The 13,145-nt window shown below is 46.9% G+C and overlaps 1 protein-coding gene across 1 annotated transcript in view; it reads right to left on the bottom strand.

Annotated features, from left to right (window-relative positions):
- Window positions 1-12,113: 12,113 nt before the first annotated feature.
- LOC117001520 (hydrocephalus-inducing protein-like) overlaps window positions 12,114-13,145 on the bottom strand; it is an 80,560-nt gene continuing 79,528 nt past the window's right edge. The window contains exon 67 of the mRNA XM_033069935.1: window positions 12,114-12,487. Within this exon, the coding sequence (XP_032925826.1) occupies window positions 12,322-12,487 (166 nt within the window). The 3' untranslated portion in view covers window positions 12,114-12,321. The remainder of the gene's footprint in view (window positions 12,488-13,145) is intronic.

A 13,145-nucleotide genomic window follows, 5' to 3' on the forward strand; every position in this document is an offset into this window, starting at 1 on the left:
CCTCGGTGGATTCCCCAGAAATGGGTGAAGCCTTATGTCCCTAAACAGCCAGCTCCAGCTGAAGAGGAAGAGAAGCAAGTCGCAGTTGCTTTGAAAAGAAGATGCCGCCGGAGAGGAGAGAGAACTGACACAGAAGACGACCTCCCGGCAGACTCAGAGACTTTTAACATGTTTTAAAATGTTTGTTTTCTTTTTAGAGAATACCTCCCTTCCACTCAACTTGTGATGAACCCCATCCAAGTTGTCATCCTGTTAACACTGAACAGTCAGGCAGCTGCATGGATTGTCCCTCAGTCGCATCAAAACGTCTGGGTGACCCTGGCAAAGACACTCCAACAGGAAAACATATGCCTGTCCTCGGCAGCAGCAGAAAATCCTATGTCCACCTGCCTGGTAGGAGTTCCCTTGAAAGCTGGAGAATATTCAGCCAGCTTTGCAATGGAGATGCACAATGAAATTCCCGGGATACACACAATTTCAGTATACAAAACTAATAGGCAGCAAACAGAAGAGAACCCTATGGAGGAACTGCTGCCCAATTTGCCAAAAGCAGCTCAGGAACCTCAGGAATTAGAACTGTTAGGTTCCTATCCGGCACAATACTGCATTCAGCTTGTAATTTATCCAAAACCTTCTGACACCAAAGAATTCCACAATGTAATACAATATAGAGAGGAATTCACGGCCAAAAAGTGGTGCGGGGTTTTGAGTCACCTTGCAGCAAACTCCCCATCTCTCACAGGTCCCAAGAGCCTCCCTAAGGGGTTGTTCTTGATTTGTGGAGATCAGGCATGGGCAGGAATTCCCTCTAAGCTTTTAGGAGGACCATGTACCTTTGGGCGGTTGTCCCTGTTGGCACCCAATGAAACCTTAATTAAAGATTGGACTCATAAAAACAAATCAGTAAATAAAATCCAAAAGAGAAGTGTGGACAATGTGGACAAAGATTGTGACTCTGAAATTTTCCATTGGGCCAAATCCAAAAGAGTTGGTGTATCCCTATTTCTTCCATGGGCAGCAGCAGCCAAGGTTCTGGGTGAATTGGGCCACCTAGAGTGTTGGGTAGTCAAACAGGCAAATTTGACATCCACTGCCATCAGCTCCCTCCTAGAAGACGAACAAATTACCAGGCAGGCCACACTCCAAAATCGTGCTGCCATAGATTTTCTCCTGCTGCTACATGGACATGAGTGCCAGGAATTTGAAGGACTTTGCTGCATGAACCTGACCTCGAAATCTCCTAACGTCCGTGCTGCCCTCCGAGACATGGAAACCTTGATCGGACAAGTGAAGCAAGAATCTGAAGACTGGTTCAACGAACTGTTCAAGGGCTGGAGATTCACGGGGTGGTGGACTTCAATAGTCAAAACTATTTTGTTACTCTTTGTTATTCTTTTCCTTGTAATAGTGGCATTTGGAATCCTTCGTCACTTGGTTCTCAAGGCCATTAGTGGTCTCATGCCTTCTGTCACCATGGTAAATCACAAAGAGATGAAAACCCTGAAACAATCTAAAGCCCCTACTAACCCCAAGTGGTGGGAAAGTGTTGAAAGACGACGCGGGAGACAAGTCTCATGCTATCATGGTCAACAAGTCTTAGCTTTATTATAATGCTGCTGTCCTTTTATACAGTAAATAATTAAGCTCATGCATATTGTAAAACTATAGCTCATGATTGGTACAAGTATTTATCAGCCCTTTGGCGCATAGCAAAAGCCTTGCCGTTACAATTGTTTCTTTTCGTATGCTTTTCCCACACCATGCTGTTACGCTCCCTTGATATCGTTCCTCTTCTATCTCTGCAAGGGCATTCTGTCCTTGCTGCAACCCTTGTTCACACTTTAACCAGTCTGCTATTATCCCATATGTCCTTTGTCTCTCAACCACTGCTCAGTGAAACTATCCACACTTCCCCCGTTTTCTTTATGTGCTAGCAGAGCAGTGGCTGTGCTGTCTGTGATCATTCTATTTAGAGTTTTTCTAAGGCATGTGCAAAAGCAAGGCACAACTAGCATAAGTGCAAAAAAAACTATCCCTATAATGATCAGATGTTGCAGGAGAGAAGTCAGCCAAGGTCCAAGACCCAAACTTCTTAACCAATCATTAAGGCCAAACCCTGTGTCCTCTTGCAAGTGCGATGTTAGAGTAGTCAATTTGGCCAACTGGGCATGTATCGACACAGAGTGATCTGACAAATTCATACAGCACATTCCTTCGAAATCTTGGCACCCATGACCATGAGCTAACAAAAGAAAATCTACGGCGGCTCTATTTTGTAATGTTGCATGACGGATTGAGTTCACATCCGTCAGGAGGCCAGATAGAGCAATTGATGTTGCATTACTTTGTTTTGCCAACCAACAACCCAATTTATTTAAGGTGGTCAAGGCATGTGCAGTACCTACCCCTGGTACCAGAGATCCTAGGATCCTTTCCCCTCGTGACCAGAACTGAGCCTGATCATTACACTCAGGTTGGAAGGCATGTTGGAAAGCATGTGTCATCCTTTTGGCTCGCTTATGTTTCTTGTATTGTTGGATGATCATAGATGTATTTGGTGACAATAGGGTTAGTCTCCCTAAAGTACATGGACCTCCTTCTAACTTTGCAGGTACACCAGGCCAGGCTCGATCTCCACAAATAAAAAATATTCCTTGAGGTAACTGTATGGGCATGTTGGAGGATTTTGAGATATTTGGACTCGTGTAATTGCACCACATGGATGCGTTCTGATACACTTTTAAAATCGGATTGGCATTGATCAGCAGTGATTGGCCCGTTCCATACCCTTGGTAAGCACTAGTCCAATTAAATCGAACACAGAAATCAGCCCTTACTGTACCCAAAATTTCTAGCTCTTGTGGTTCCTGGGCCGCCCGTGGGAAATGTGGGACCACTAAATCCCATTGGTCAGCGTACGACCGTGATTTATTGGTCTGGCATAAAGGTACAGTACCGGTAGGACAAGGCAAATTGTCTAAGGGCAACCCCACCAAACAGGTAGAAAAAGGGTTACCAGCTGAGGACAAGGACAAACAAATAGCCTCTTGGCCTGTTCGATTGGCTAATGTTACCCAAACGTTTTCTTTTGGCTGTACTGGGGCCCAAATATCAATTGTCTGGACTAGGGTGACTACTCCTCCTATTATAAGGAGTATCATGGCACTTGCAGGACTCATATTGATAATTTGAACAGGGCTTTTACTAGGTCTGGATTCCTGTCCGGAAGGGTCTCTAACTCGTGGTTGCTTAGCCTGTTGCGTGGAGAACGACAACAGACGGCAAGGATCTTACTAGCCCTGCTTTGTTTTATGTATTTCACCGTATGCTGGACCGTCCACTTGATTCGTAACCTGTTCCAGTCCTCTCTGTTCTCAAAAATCAACAGGGCTTCCCCAAGGGAACGAGTTTCTGTCAATTGCTGCGCGTCTCTCTGCCACGATTCTGTCTGCTTACGGAACACGCACGTGTAACAAAGCAGAAGCGTACAACCCCACTGTGACCTTACCGCCTTCTTCCCGCAACCCCCACAAATCATTAACACCAGCGCTCTACCATTACAACACTTGCCGTGGCCCTGGCATGATAGACATTTCAACGCGTCTAGTACCCAGTGTTCACGTTCACACCTATCCAAAATGCCTCTAACAGTGTCACACGCAATATCTTCCCAATTCCAGTTCAATGGTCTCTTGGAGAGACTCTGTAGCTCGTCCACACAATGCTGGAGACACAGTTTATTCTGCAGGAGGTTCAGTTCCGGGTTGGCAGTGCTTGCCAGAAACATCAGCTGGTCGAGCCCACTGGGAAGGGACCCAGAGTACCTGAGGGGGTGGAAACACATAAGTAACCTCTGCCCCAATATAATACCTTGGCTGGCGCCTGCCATACCCCTGTCTTGGGGTCCTTATACCTAACCCATACTTCCTCTGTGGGAGCCTCCCTATTTATGCCGGCTTGGTGACGGATGGCTGACGGCTCCTTCTGTTCCCTGAACACACACAAGTAATTGATAACATACAACGCCTTGGCAAGTTTTGTATGGATATCGCTCTGTTCCTCCATCTTATTAATATATCGCTTCAGCGTGCCATGAGCCCTTTCTATAATCGCTTGTCCTGTGAGGGAATGTGGAATCCCTGTTATATGCTTGACTCCCCACATATCTAGGAACCTGTTTACTTTACCACCCACATAAGCAGGGTCATTGTCTGTCTTTATTGTCCCAGGGACCCCCATTACAGCAAAACAGCTAGTGAGATGTCTTATGACGTGGAGAGCTTTTTCCCCTGCTTGAGCGGTCGCCCATATAAACCCACTAAAGGTGTCGATGGTAACATGCACCCATTGCAGTCTACCAAAGCTTGCCACATGTGTGACATCCATCTGCCAGATCTCATTTGATTTAAGACCCCTTGGATTCACTCCAAGTCCTAAGCCCAGGCCCCCATTATGTTGACTACATATAGGGTAAGCCCTCACTATCACTTGCGCATCAGTCATTTTTATATTGAACTGTCTGACTAGGCCTTTTGCATTGTGATGAAACAGTCCATGAGCCTCTCTAGCTGAAGCTAGGCTAGTGGTAGCTCGATCTGCGCCAACCATAACAAGCCTGTCTGCCTGCGCATTTCCTTCCCCTAGCCCAACCTCCCATTTGTGACTTCTAATATGGATAACAGAGTACAGATTTGTTCTGTCCTTGATAGCGCGCTTCAATTGTAAGAACAACTCGAGCAAGCGCTTGTTTTCCACCTCCTTAATGGAGGCGTCTTCAATTCTGGCTACAACTCCAACTACATACAAGGAGTCTGAGATTAAATTCACAGGCTCCCGTATGTTAGACATAACCCATACTGCAGCAAGCAATTCCAGGGTCTGGAGGCTATCATCAGGGTGAGCCTCTAGTATTTGTTGATACCATTTGCCCTTGACTTTCCACACCACAGCAGCTCGGCGGCTACGCTTTCCCGCATCAGTGAATGCTGTTATTGCTCTGGCAATGGGCTTTTCTCTCCTCAGCGGCTTCACGATCCAGTTCCATTCCCCTATCCACTGCAATGCTTTTGGCGCCACAGGACCTGTATCAACAGTGGCTCCTGAAGCGAGTAGCGTGTCGGCCAACTCTGCCGAGTTTATTAGATACCAGTCCAAAGTATCCCGTTCCATGGGGAGGTGTATCGTCGCAGGCTCCATGCCGCTGATTTCCACTGTCCGTATGCGACCCTTCTTGATCAAAGACGCCAGTTGCAAAAGTTTTGGTGATATTGTTCGTCTCTGCTGAAGAGGCGGGGTTAACCATTCTAGTACCCGTATCTCCCCCGTTTTCTTTACTGTTTGCACTATGGCGCCAAGCAAATGCTGTTGTGAGGCCCAAAGCATGAGGCCGAGAGGGACTGTAGGATCCCATCGAGCCACAAAACCAGTAGCAATGCGGTGCAGTATCTTGTCCAAGCTCTGCCGCTGATGGTCATCGAGCGCTACAGGCGTGCAGGGATCAGTCCCTTTGAGTAGTGGGCGCAGGTCACTCAGCAGATCATTAGGTATTCCTACCACTGGTTTAAGCCACTGGAGATCGCCGAGAAGTTTCTGAGCTTCATGTAGGGTGGAAATCTCTGTTGCAATGTCCAATTTCTGAGGCGTAATCCGTTGGTCTGTGATAGTCCACCCAAGGTACTTCCACGGTGCCGATTTTTGTACCTTTTCAGGGGCCACAACTAGTGAAAATTCTGCCAGCATCCGGATGATGAAATCAATCTGCGCCTGTGTGAACTGTTCTTTTTGCGCGAGGAGGATATCATCCATGTAATGATATATAATAGTCCTTGGCATTTGTCTGCGCAACGGTTGTAGAGCTGCATCGACATATAGCTGGCAGAGTGTGGGTGAATTGCGCATACCTTGGGGCAACACAGTCCATTCAAATCATTTATCCGGTTCACCTCGATTCAAAGTAGGCAGGGTGAACGCAAATCTCTTTGTATCACTGGGATGCAAGGCTATTGTAAAGAAGCAGTCCTTTAAATCAATTACCAGCAAAGTCCATCGCTCAGGAAGCATGGCAGGGTTCGGTAACCCTGGCTGCAACGCCCCCATGGGTTCCATCTGTGCGTTAACAGCCCGAAGATCATGCAGAAGTCGATACTTTCCGGATTTCTTCCTGATGACGAAGATGGGTGTGTTCCATGGGCTGGTTGACAATTTTAAGTGTCCTTGCCGAAACTGTTCCTCCACCAGCAGGTGAGCTTGTTGGAGGTTTTCCCGCTTTAGTGGCCATTGCTTAACCATCACGGGGGATTCAGATTTCCACGTGAGTGGTAGCGGGAAGTCCCAAGCAATGGCACTCACGTTAAAGGGTGGTCATTTGTGAGGACTAAACCCAATTGAGACAGTACATCACGCCCAAGGAGGCACTGTACCGTTGGCGGTAGGGGTGCAATGGAGAATGTAACAGGAACAGTTCTACCCTCTACCTCCAGCTGCGCCACAGGGGTACGACGAGCTAAGGTCATGCCACCTATGCCAGCGACAGTTGTAGCAGAAGGGAGCGTAGGCCACTCACTTGGCCAATGTTCAGGCGCTAAGATAGAGGTGTCTGCTCCCGTATCCAAAAGTCCAGATACAGTGATGCTTTCTCCTTGGAGCGTAATTTTACAAGTCTTTCGGGGCCGCGATGTAAGATCCAGCGTAAGGAGAACCAAACCCCTAGTAGATCCAAAACCTTTATCCTGGCGTGGTTGTCGACAGAGGGGAGCAATACCCTTGGTCAGTTGAGGGAGTGGAATAATTTGAGCAATGTGCTGGCCCTTGGTTATTGTAAATGGTGGAAAAAGAGTAAACGCTATTATCATAAGTTCCCCTGTATAATCAGAGTCAATCACCACGGGCAGCACAAACAAACCCTGCATGCTGGCTGATGATCGTCCAAGCAGCAGTCCTCCAGCAGGCTGTTCCCCAACAATGATTGGTCCATAAAGTCCCGTGGATACTTTAACAGGATGGTTGTTGAACAAGGTGACGTCTACTGCGGCTGCCAGGTCCAGGCCGAGGCTCCCTGCGGTGGCTGGCTGCAGTGATTGCATGGTGACGTGACAGCTGCAACTTGTGTCCCTGCGCGGCTGCTGTTCGCGCTGCTCTTGCTGTTTCCCGACTTCCTTCGGCAGGCACTTGTGTTGTGGGTATTCGATTGACACTTTCCGCACCATACCCCAGTAGCTTGGCAATTATGACACATATGGCTGAAGTTGCCACACCGGAAGCATTTCATGCGACCTTCAGAGCGGGGGCTCGCCACAGCCGCTTGGAGAGGTGCAAGAGCAGCTAACACCTGACTCTGAGCTGCTTTAGCCTGCTCTTGAAAAGCTTCAGCTTGCACCTTCATTCCCTCTCCTATCTTATCTAATGCACTGTCTAGAAATGCTTGTGGCCCTACAGGCATTGAGGATGCTTTCTCTAACAAATCAGCTATAGTCCAATCCCCAGGCATTGTACTAACAAGAGAGCGTGTATGGGCATTGCCATTCTGCAGTATACACTGCTTCAGCAGCCCTCCTTGCATAAATTCCTGTACTCCTGCCTTTGTGATAGCCTCTATCACCTTATCCACAAATGACCCTAACGGCTCCTCTCTCCCTTGTTTTATCCCCACATACATAGGCACTCCCCCTGGGGCCTTAACCTTATCCATAGCCCGTCTGGCCACAGCCATTGCCTCCCTACAGTGTTCTGGCCCCATCAAAGCCTGAGCCTCTACCCGAGCATATGCACCTAAACCCATTAGTTCGTCAAGGGTTATGCCATTAAGGGGATCCGCAGGGCCACGTTGAGTGGTAACCGATTTTATAGCTTCCTGCTGCCAATGGGCATCAAACAATAACTTCTGATGTGCTGAAAACATTAGCCTAGCTATGCCTTTAATGTCAGTAGGCAATAGCACAAATGCAGAGAATATATAATCCAGCATTTGCCTAGCAGGCTCACTAGCCACCCCGTAAGCCCCTACGGTGGAGCGAAACTGAGCAAGCAGCTTCCAATCCAATGACGTAATGTTGGCTTGTAGCCCGCCTGCAGTCTGAGTGTAAGTTACAGGGAATGCTAACATATCTCTCGCTGCCTCCGCCATCTCTTCATCCCCCTTATCTAGACCCTCACGGGCAAGCATGTTCCACATCTGCTGCCGTTCCCTGGCCACATTCCCCCCCAAATCATCCAGGGGTGGACCCAAGGGCTCCGGAGGCGGCGGCAGAGGTGGATCGAGGACGGGGTTCCCGCCCTGAGGCTGGGAAGGCAGATCGAGCCGTTCCGTCCCACCCCGAGGCTGGGCGGGCGGGTCGAGCCGTTCCGTCCCACCCCGAGACCGAGCGGACGGATCAGGCCGTTCCGCCATTTCCTCGCTAGAGGGCGCTGAAGGCACAGCAGAAGGCAGGGTAACTGAAGTGAACATGGGAGGGTTCACCGTACCCCAGTCTATACTATAGTTCTTGTTCTTTTCCTGTGCACTACGTGCCCCTTCTGCAGCCCTCTTCTCAGCCTGCATCATAAGTAACTCATTATTCACTATCTTCCACAGCTTCCCGTATTTTTTTGCTGTCTTATCATCGTCTAGGGTTAACTCCCACAATTTATCCCCGTACCTCCGCCACTCAGTCAGCATCTGTACCGAGTGAGGATTCCCAAAAAACCCATAAGATACTGCGTGCTGTAGCAAAGCAGGAAGTTCCTTATCTAAGTCTATCCCCTTAACCTGCCTATGTTTCAAAGTGGCTGTAAATAACTCATATGCCGCTTGCCTGTGCATACTTACGTCAGCGCTGTTGCAGCTTCTTCAAGTCTCGGCGGCACGTATCGGCGAGACCCACCGCTGTGGCACCTCGGGCACGGGGCTCCGCTTGCCCTTCTGCCGTCCCTCTGCTTGCAGGACCCGAACCCAACGCGTCGCCAGTACTCCGCACGGCTGCCCACGGCCTCCCCCGGTTCCGAAAAGGGCGAGGTACGTCGGGGGTCACCAATTGTTGAAAGACGACGCGGGAGACAAGTCTCATGCTATCATGGTCAACAAGTCTCAGCTTTATTATAATGCTGTTGTCCTTTTATACAGTAAATAATTAAGCTCATGCATATTGTAAAACTATAGCTCATGATTGGTACAAGTATTTATCAGCCCTTTGGCGCATAGCAAAAGCCTTGCCATTACAATTGTTTCTTTTCGTATGCTTTTCCCACACCATGCTGTTACACTCCCTTGATATCGTTCCTCTTCTATCTCTGCAAGGGCATTCTGTCCTTGCTGCAACCCTTGTTCACACTTTAACCAGTCTGCTATTATCCCATATGTCCTTTGTCTCTCAACCACTGCTCAGTGAAACTATCCACAGGAAAGATCTTAAGTTGTATCCAGAATAACCTTCTCTCTTCTTTTAAACAAAAAAAGGGTGAGATGTTGTAACCCAATACCCTACTGCTTTAAGAATGGTATGTCCCTTTAACCCTGTAACCCCTGCAAGACCAATGGATTGACCCCTGCGATGGGATTGGCCTGAAGCCAAGGCTGACCCCTCCCCTTTCCTGACCCATAGAAAAACCTGAGCCCAAGTGTGGACTTTCTCTTTTTATCCCCTCTCCCGCTCTGCTCACATGGAAGCCTAAGAATAAAACAGGATACCAACCCTGGGATAAAGAGCCTCTAATATCTTTCTGTTCTACATGAAACAGCACCCCAGGCCAGCTCCGCAGGATATTTGAGGTGCAGTGTGAGGCCCCCTGGGTGTTGTTCAAGGTCCAACTGCAGAGTGTTTTGCAGTAAAATCACTGGGGCTTCATGCTTCCCACTATGCATCTTACAGATTTATTGACACTAATTTGGATAATTAGGAAGTACTTTTTAAACTCAAAACACTCAGTCTTTGTTATCCCATCTGGGATCTGAGTGCCCAGAAAACTACTTTGAGCACAAAAATAATTAAAGTGCTTGTTAGTAAAACTGCAATTCTGCGAGTCACACATTTACTAATGGGAAATTCTTTCCTTGGGCTAGCTTTGGATAAAATTCTTCCACAGTTTTTGGGGCAGGAACTAGAACACGAATCCCCCAACCTTGCACCCCTCCTAAACAAAGTAAACTTAAAAGGGCTCTCTCTCACTAGTCCTGTGTTACACCCAAATACTACTGAAATTTATTTCAATGCACTTTTATTTTGAATGTAGTGATTTTAAAGGACTCCTGTACTTTGTATTCTTGTTTGCAAAGGCATTTATAGGTATAGTATGTTGATCTAGCTTTAAATGTAAATAAGTGTTTTGTACATGTGTGTATTTACACTTCGCAGTTCTTCCTACAAACAAATCCCCAGGGCCATTGATCAGTTGAGAATAGGTAAGAAAAATAAATTATGGATTCTGTTATAAATAAGATTAATCAGACTTTTATTGGGTTGGTGTTAAATTCAGTCTATTTAAAAGTTTCTGATTTGTCAGTTCACGTTGCTGTCCACAGCTCTCCTCCAACTCAAGTAAAGTGAGTTGTAGGTATACTTGTGTGCAATGCCTCCCATCAGTAGTTACATCTGTGCTTGCTCGGATGAAGCAAAGTTTGTAACTGTGGCAACAAAGATTACCTTCCTCATTATCCATACCTGCTTCCTAAGTTCTGTGCACTAGAACATCACATTGTAGGGATATTGAGATGAAGCACAGAAGCTGTAACACTCCAAGCAGCAATTTCCAGAGTCTTAGAACATCATTCCTCTTCTGTCAAGGTCTGGTATGATTTATATTCGCACTGCTCAACACCCAAGGGATTGTAGGCCACAGTGGAGCCAAAGTCTCTCTGGTGTCAGATACAGAGGTCAGTCCAGTCTTGACTGTTTACTATTAAATCATCTTTTTAAGATTAACTTTAAAGGATCACTTCCTTGTATCACTATCCAAGTTTGGGGAGGAGCTTCCACTGTTCCTTTGACTTGAGAGGTATGAGACCACTCCTTTTCTGAAGTCCTGATAACTGTTTTAGTTGTAAAAGTACCTGAAGGGACCTTCCCAAGCTGGTGTTAAGGTATCATCTTTCCAAAATTTTATTAGAACCAAATCTCCTGGTTTTTTACCTGGTGTATGTGAAAGTCTAGAAGTGATGTTGGGGATAACAACCCTTTTCTTCTAAGATCCATGTAAAAAGAAAGTGTACTTGCCTGCAAATAATTTCTGAGGTATAAGTTTCATTAGTTTCAGCCATTGGCAGCCCTCCCTCCCTTCCCAGATAAGGTAACCCAAATAACATTTCATAAGGAGAAACTCCCTTTCTTGTAATCTTTCTTGTCTGATCTGTAGTAATACCAGTCTGGTTTCAGTCATTCATTTGGTAATACGATTCTTAAGGATAGCATTCATTTTCTCCACACATCCAGAGCATTGAGAGTAGCATAGGGTATGAAATTTCCAATTCATGTCTAATACAACACATATAGAGTGTTAAATTCTTGAAGGAAAGTGTGTTCCCTAATCTGAGTGCATTCTTTCAATTATCCAATATCTGGGAAAGATTTGTTCTAATAACATCTTAATCACTTTGGAGGTAGTTGCAGCTGAGGTAGGAAAGGCTTCTAGCCAGTGGGTGAGGTGACCAACTATTACAAGAAGATACGTCCATTTCTGTGTTTTGGGGAACTCAGTGCAATCTATCTGACAAATCAAGCATTATTCAGTTGCTATTTGGCTGTTGTATAGACTCCCTCACAGCAATAAGCTCTTAAGAACTGACCACACAGTGCTTGAGTTTTCCAGTGTATTCCTTGATGTAGCTTAGTTACAATTTCTCTAGCACTTGCTTTATTCATTATTTGCCTCCCTTCCCTGCCCGGCTGTGACTGGAACTACACCAAAGGGAAAGTGCCTGCAGCTGAGAGAAGGCTGTGCTGGGGTATCTGGTTCTGTTTGCTGTTGCTGCCAGTGCTGCTGTTTGTTTGCCTTGTTATACGTACTAGTAAAGAAATGTTACTCCTTTTCCCCTATCTTTGCCTGAAAGCCCCTTAATTTCAAAGTTATAATAATTTGGAGGGAAGGGGATCACATTGTCCATTCCAGAGAGGTCCCACAGACACCTGTCCTTCCAACCAAGACAAGCTGACAATTAACAATTTGTTACCAATTGTTTAATTAACAATGAATTAACAATTCATTAATTAATGTAGGTAATTAAAGATAAGAGAAAGGTATTCACTGGAGCTTGGAAGGGTAGCTGCAGAGGTCTCTGGTGAAGGGTGGCAGGCTATCAGCAGCAGTAGACACGATGTTGCCAGCTCCTGAGGGATGCTGCAGCTAACACAAAGGCTACCACTCAAGTGTTGGTTTCCAGTGCACCCGTTTCTTGGGTCCCTGACCTTTCTCTGCCTGCCGTAACGCAGAGCGTTTTGGTTTGTCAAGACTCTTCTGCTCCCGGGCTCTGCCTTTCACAATCACCCATGCCTTCTTCAGAGCTGGCTTCAGGTTAGGAATCCTAGGAAGACAGGGACTGGTATTAGCCAGATGAACATTTCCAGCCAGCTGCTTTTCTCTCTCCTTGCAGAGCACACAGAGTTGCATCCTCTCTCTGTGCAAGCAGCAAATTAAACAACTGCACTCGCTGCATGGAGGCTGCAGAGGTGCAAGGGCAAGAACATGACCAGCTGAGTGCCCGAGGACCAACCACAGCACATGGGGTTCCATATAGAGAAGCAGGCCCCACTTGTACCAAAAGGAAGCAGAGCTAGGGACTAGCTGGTCCCTGGTTACAGGGACCTAGTTACAGATTTTGCAACCTTCCAAGAGCTTAATATTTCATACAGCGTCTCTTCTCAGCATCTCCCTACCAAGGCCAGATGATGATCTTCCTGTGTTCCTCTGGGTGTTTTGCTGCCTCTCTGGGGCTGCCTATCTGCAGGCTCATCTCCCCATCCCCGTCAGAGGGACTAAAAGGAGGGTGTTAGGGGAGGAACCAGGATGTGGCTTGGTAATGCCCAGCAATAGGACAAGAGGCAATGGGCAGAGCCTGAACAGGAAATTCCACCTGAACCTGAGGAAAAACTTCTTTCCTGTGTAGGTGACAGGTTGCCCAGAGGGGATGCGGAGTGTCCCTCGCTGGAATTATTCCAGAGCCCTGTGGACACAACCCTGTA

This window comes from Catharus ustulatus, chromosome 11, assembly GCF_009819885.2.
Source record: "Catharus ustulatus isolate bCatUst1 chromosome 11, bCatUst1.pri.v2, whole genome shotgun sequence".
Lineage (NCBI taxonomy): Eukaryota > Metazoa > Chordata > Aves > Passeriformes > Turdidae > Catharus > Catharus ustulatus.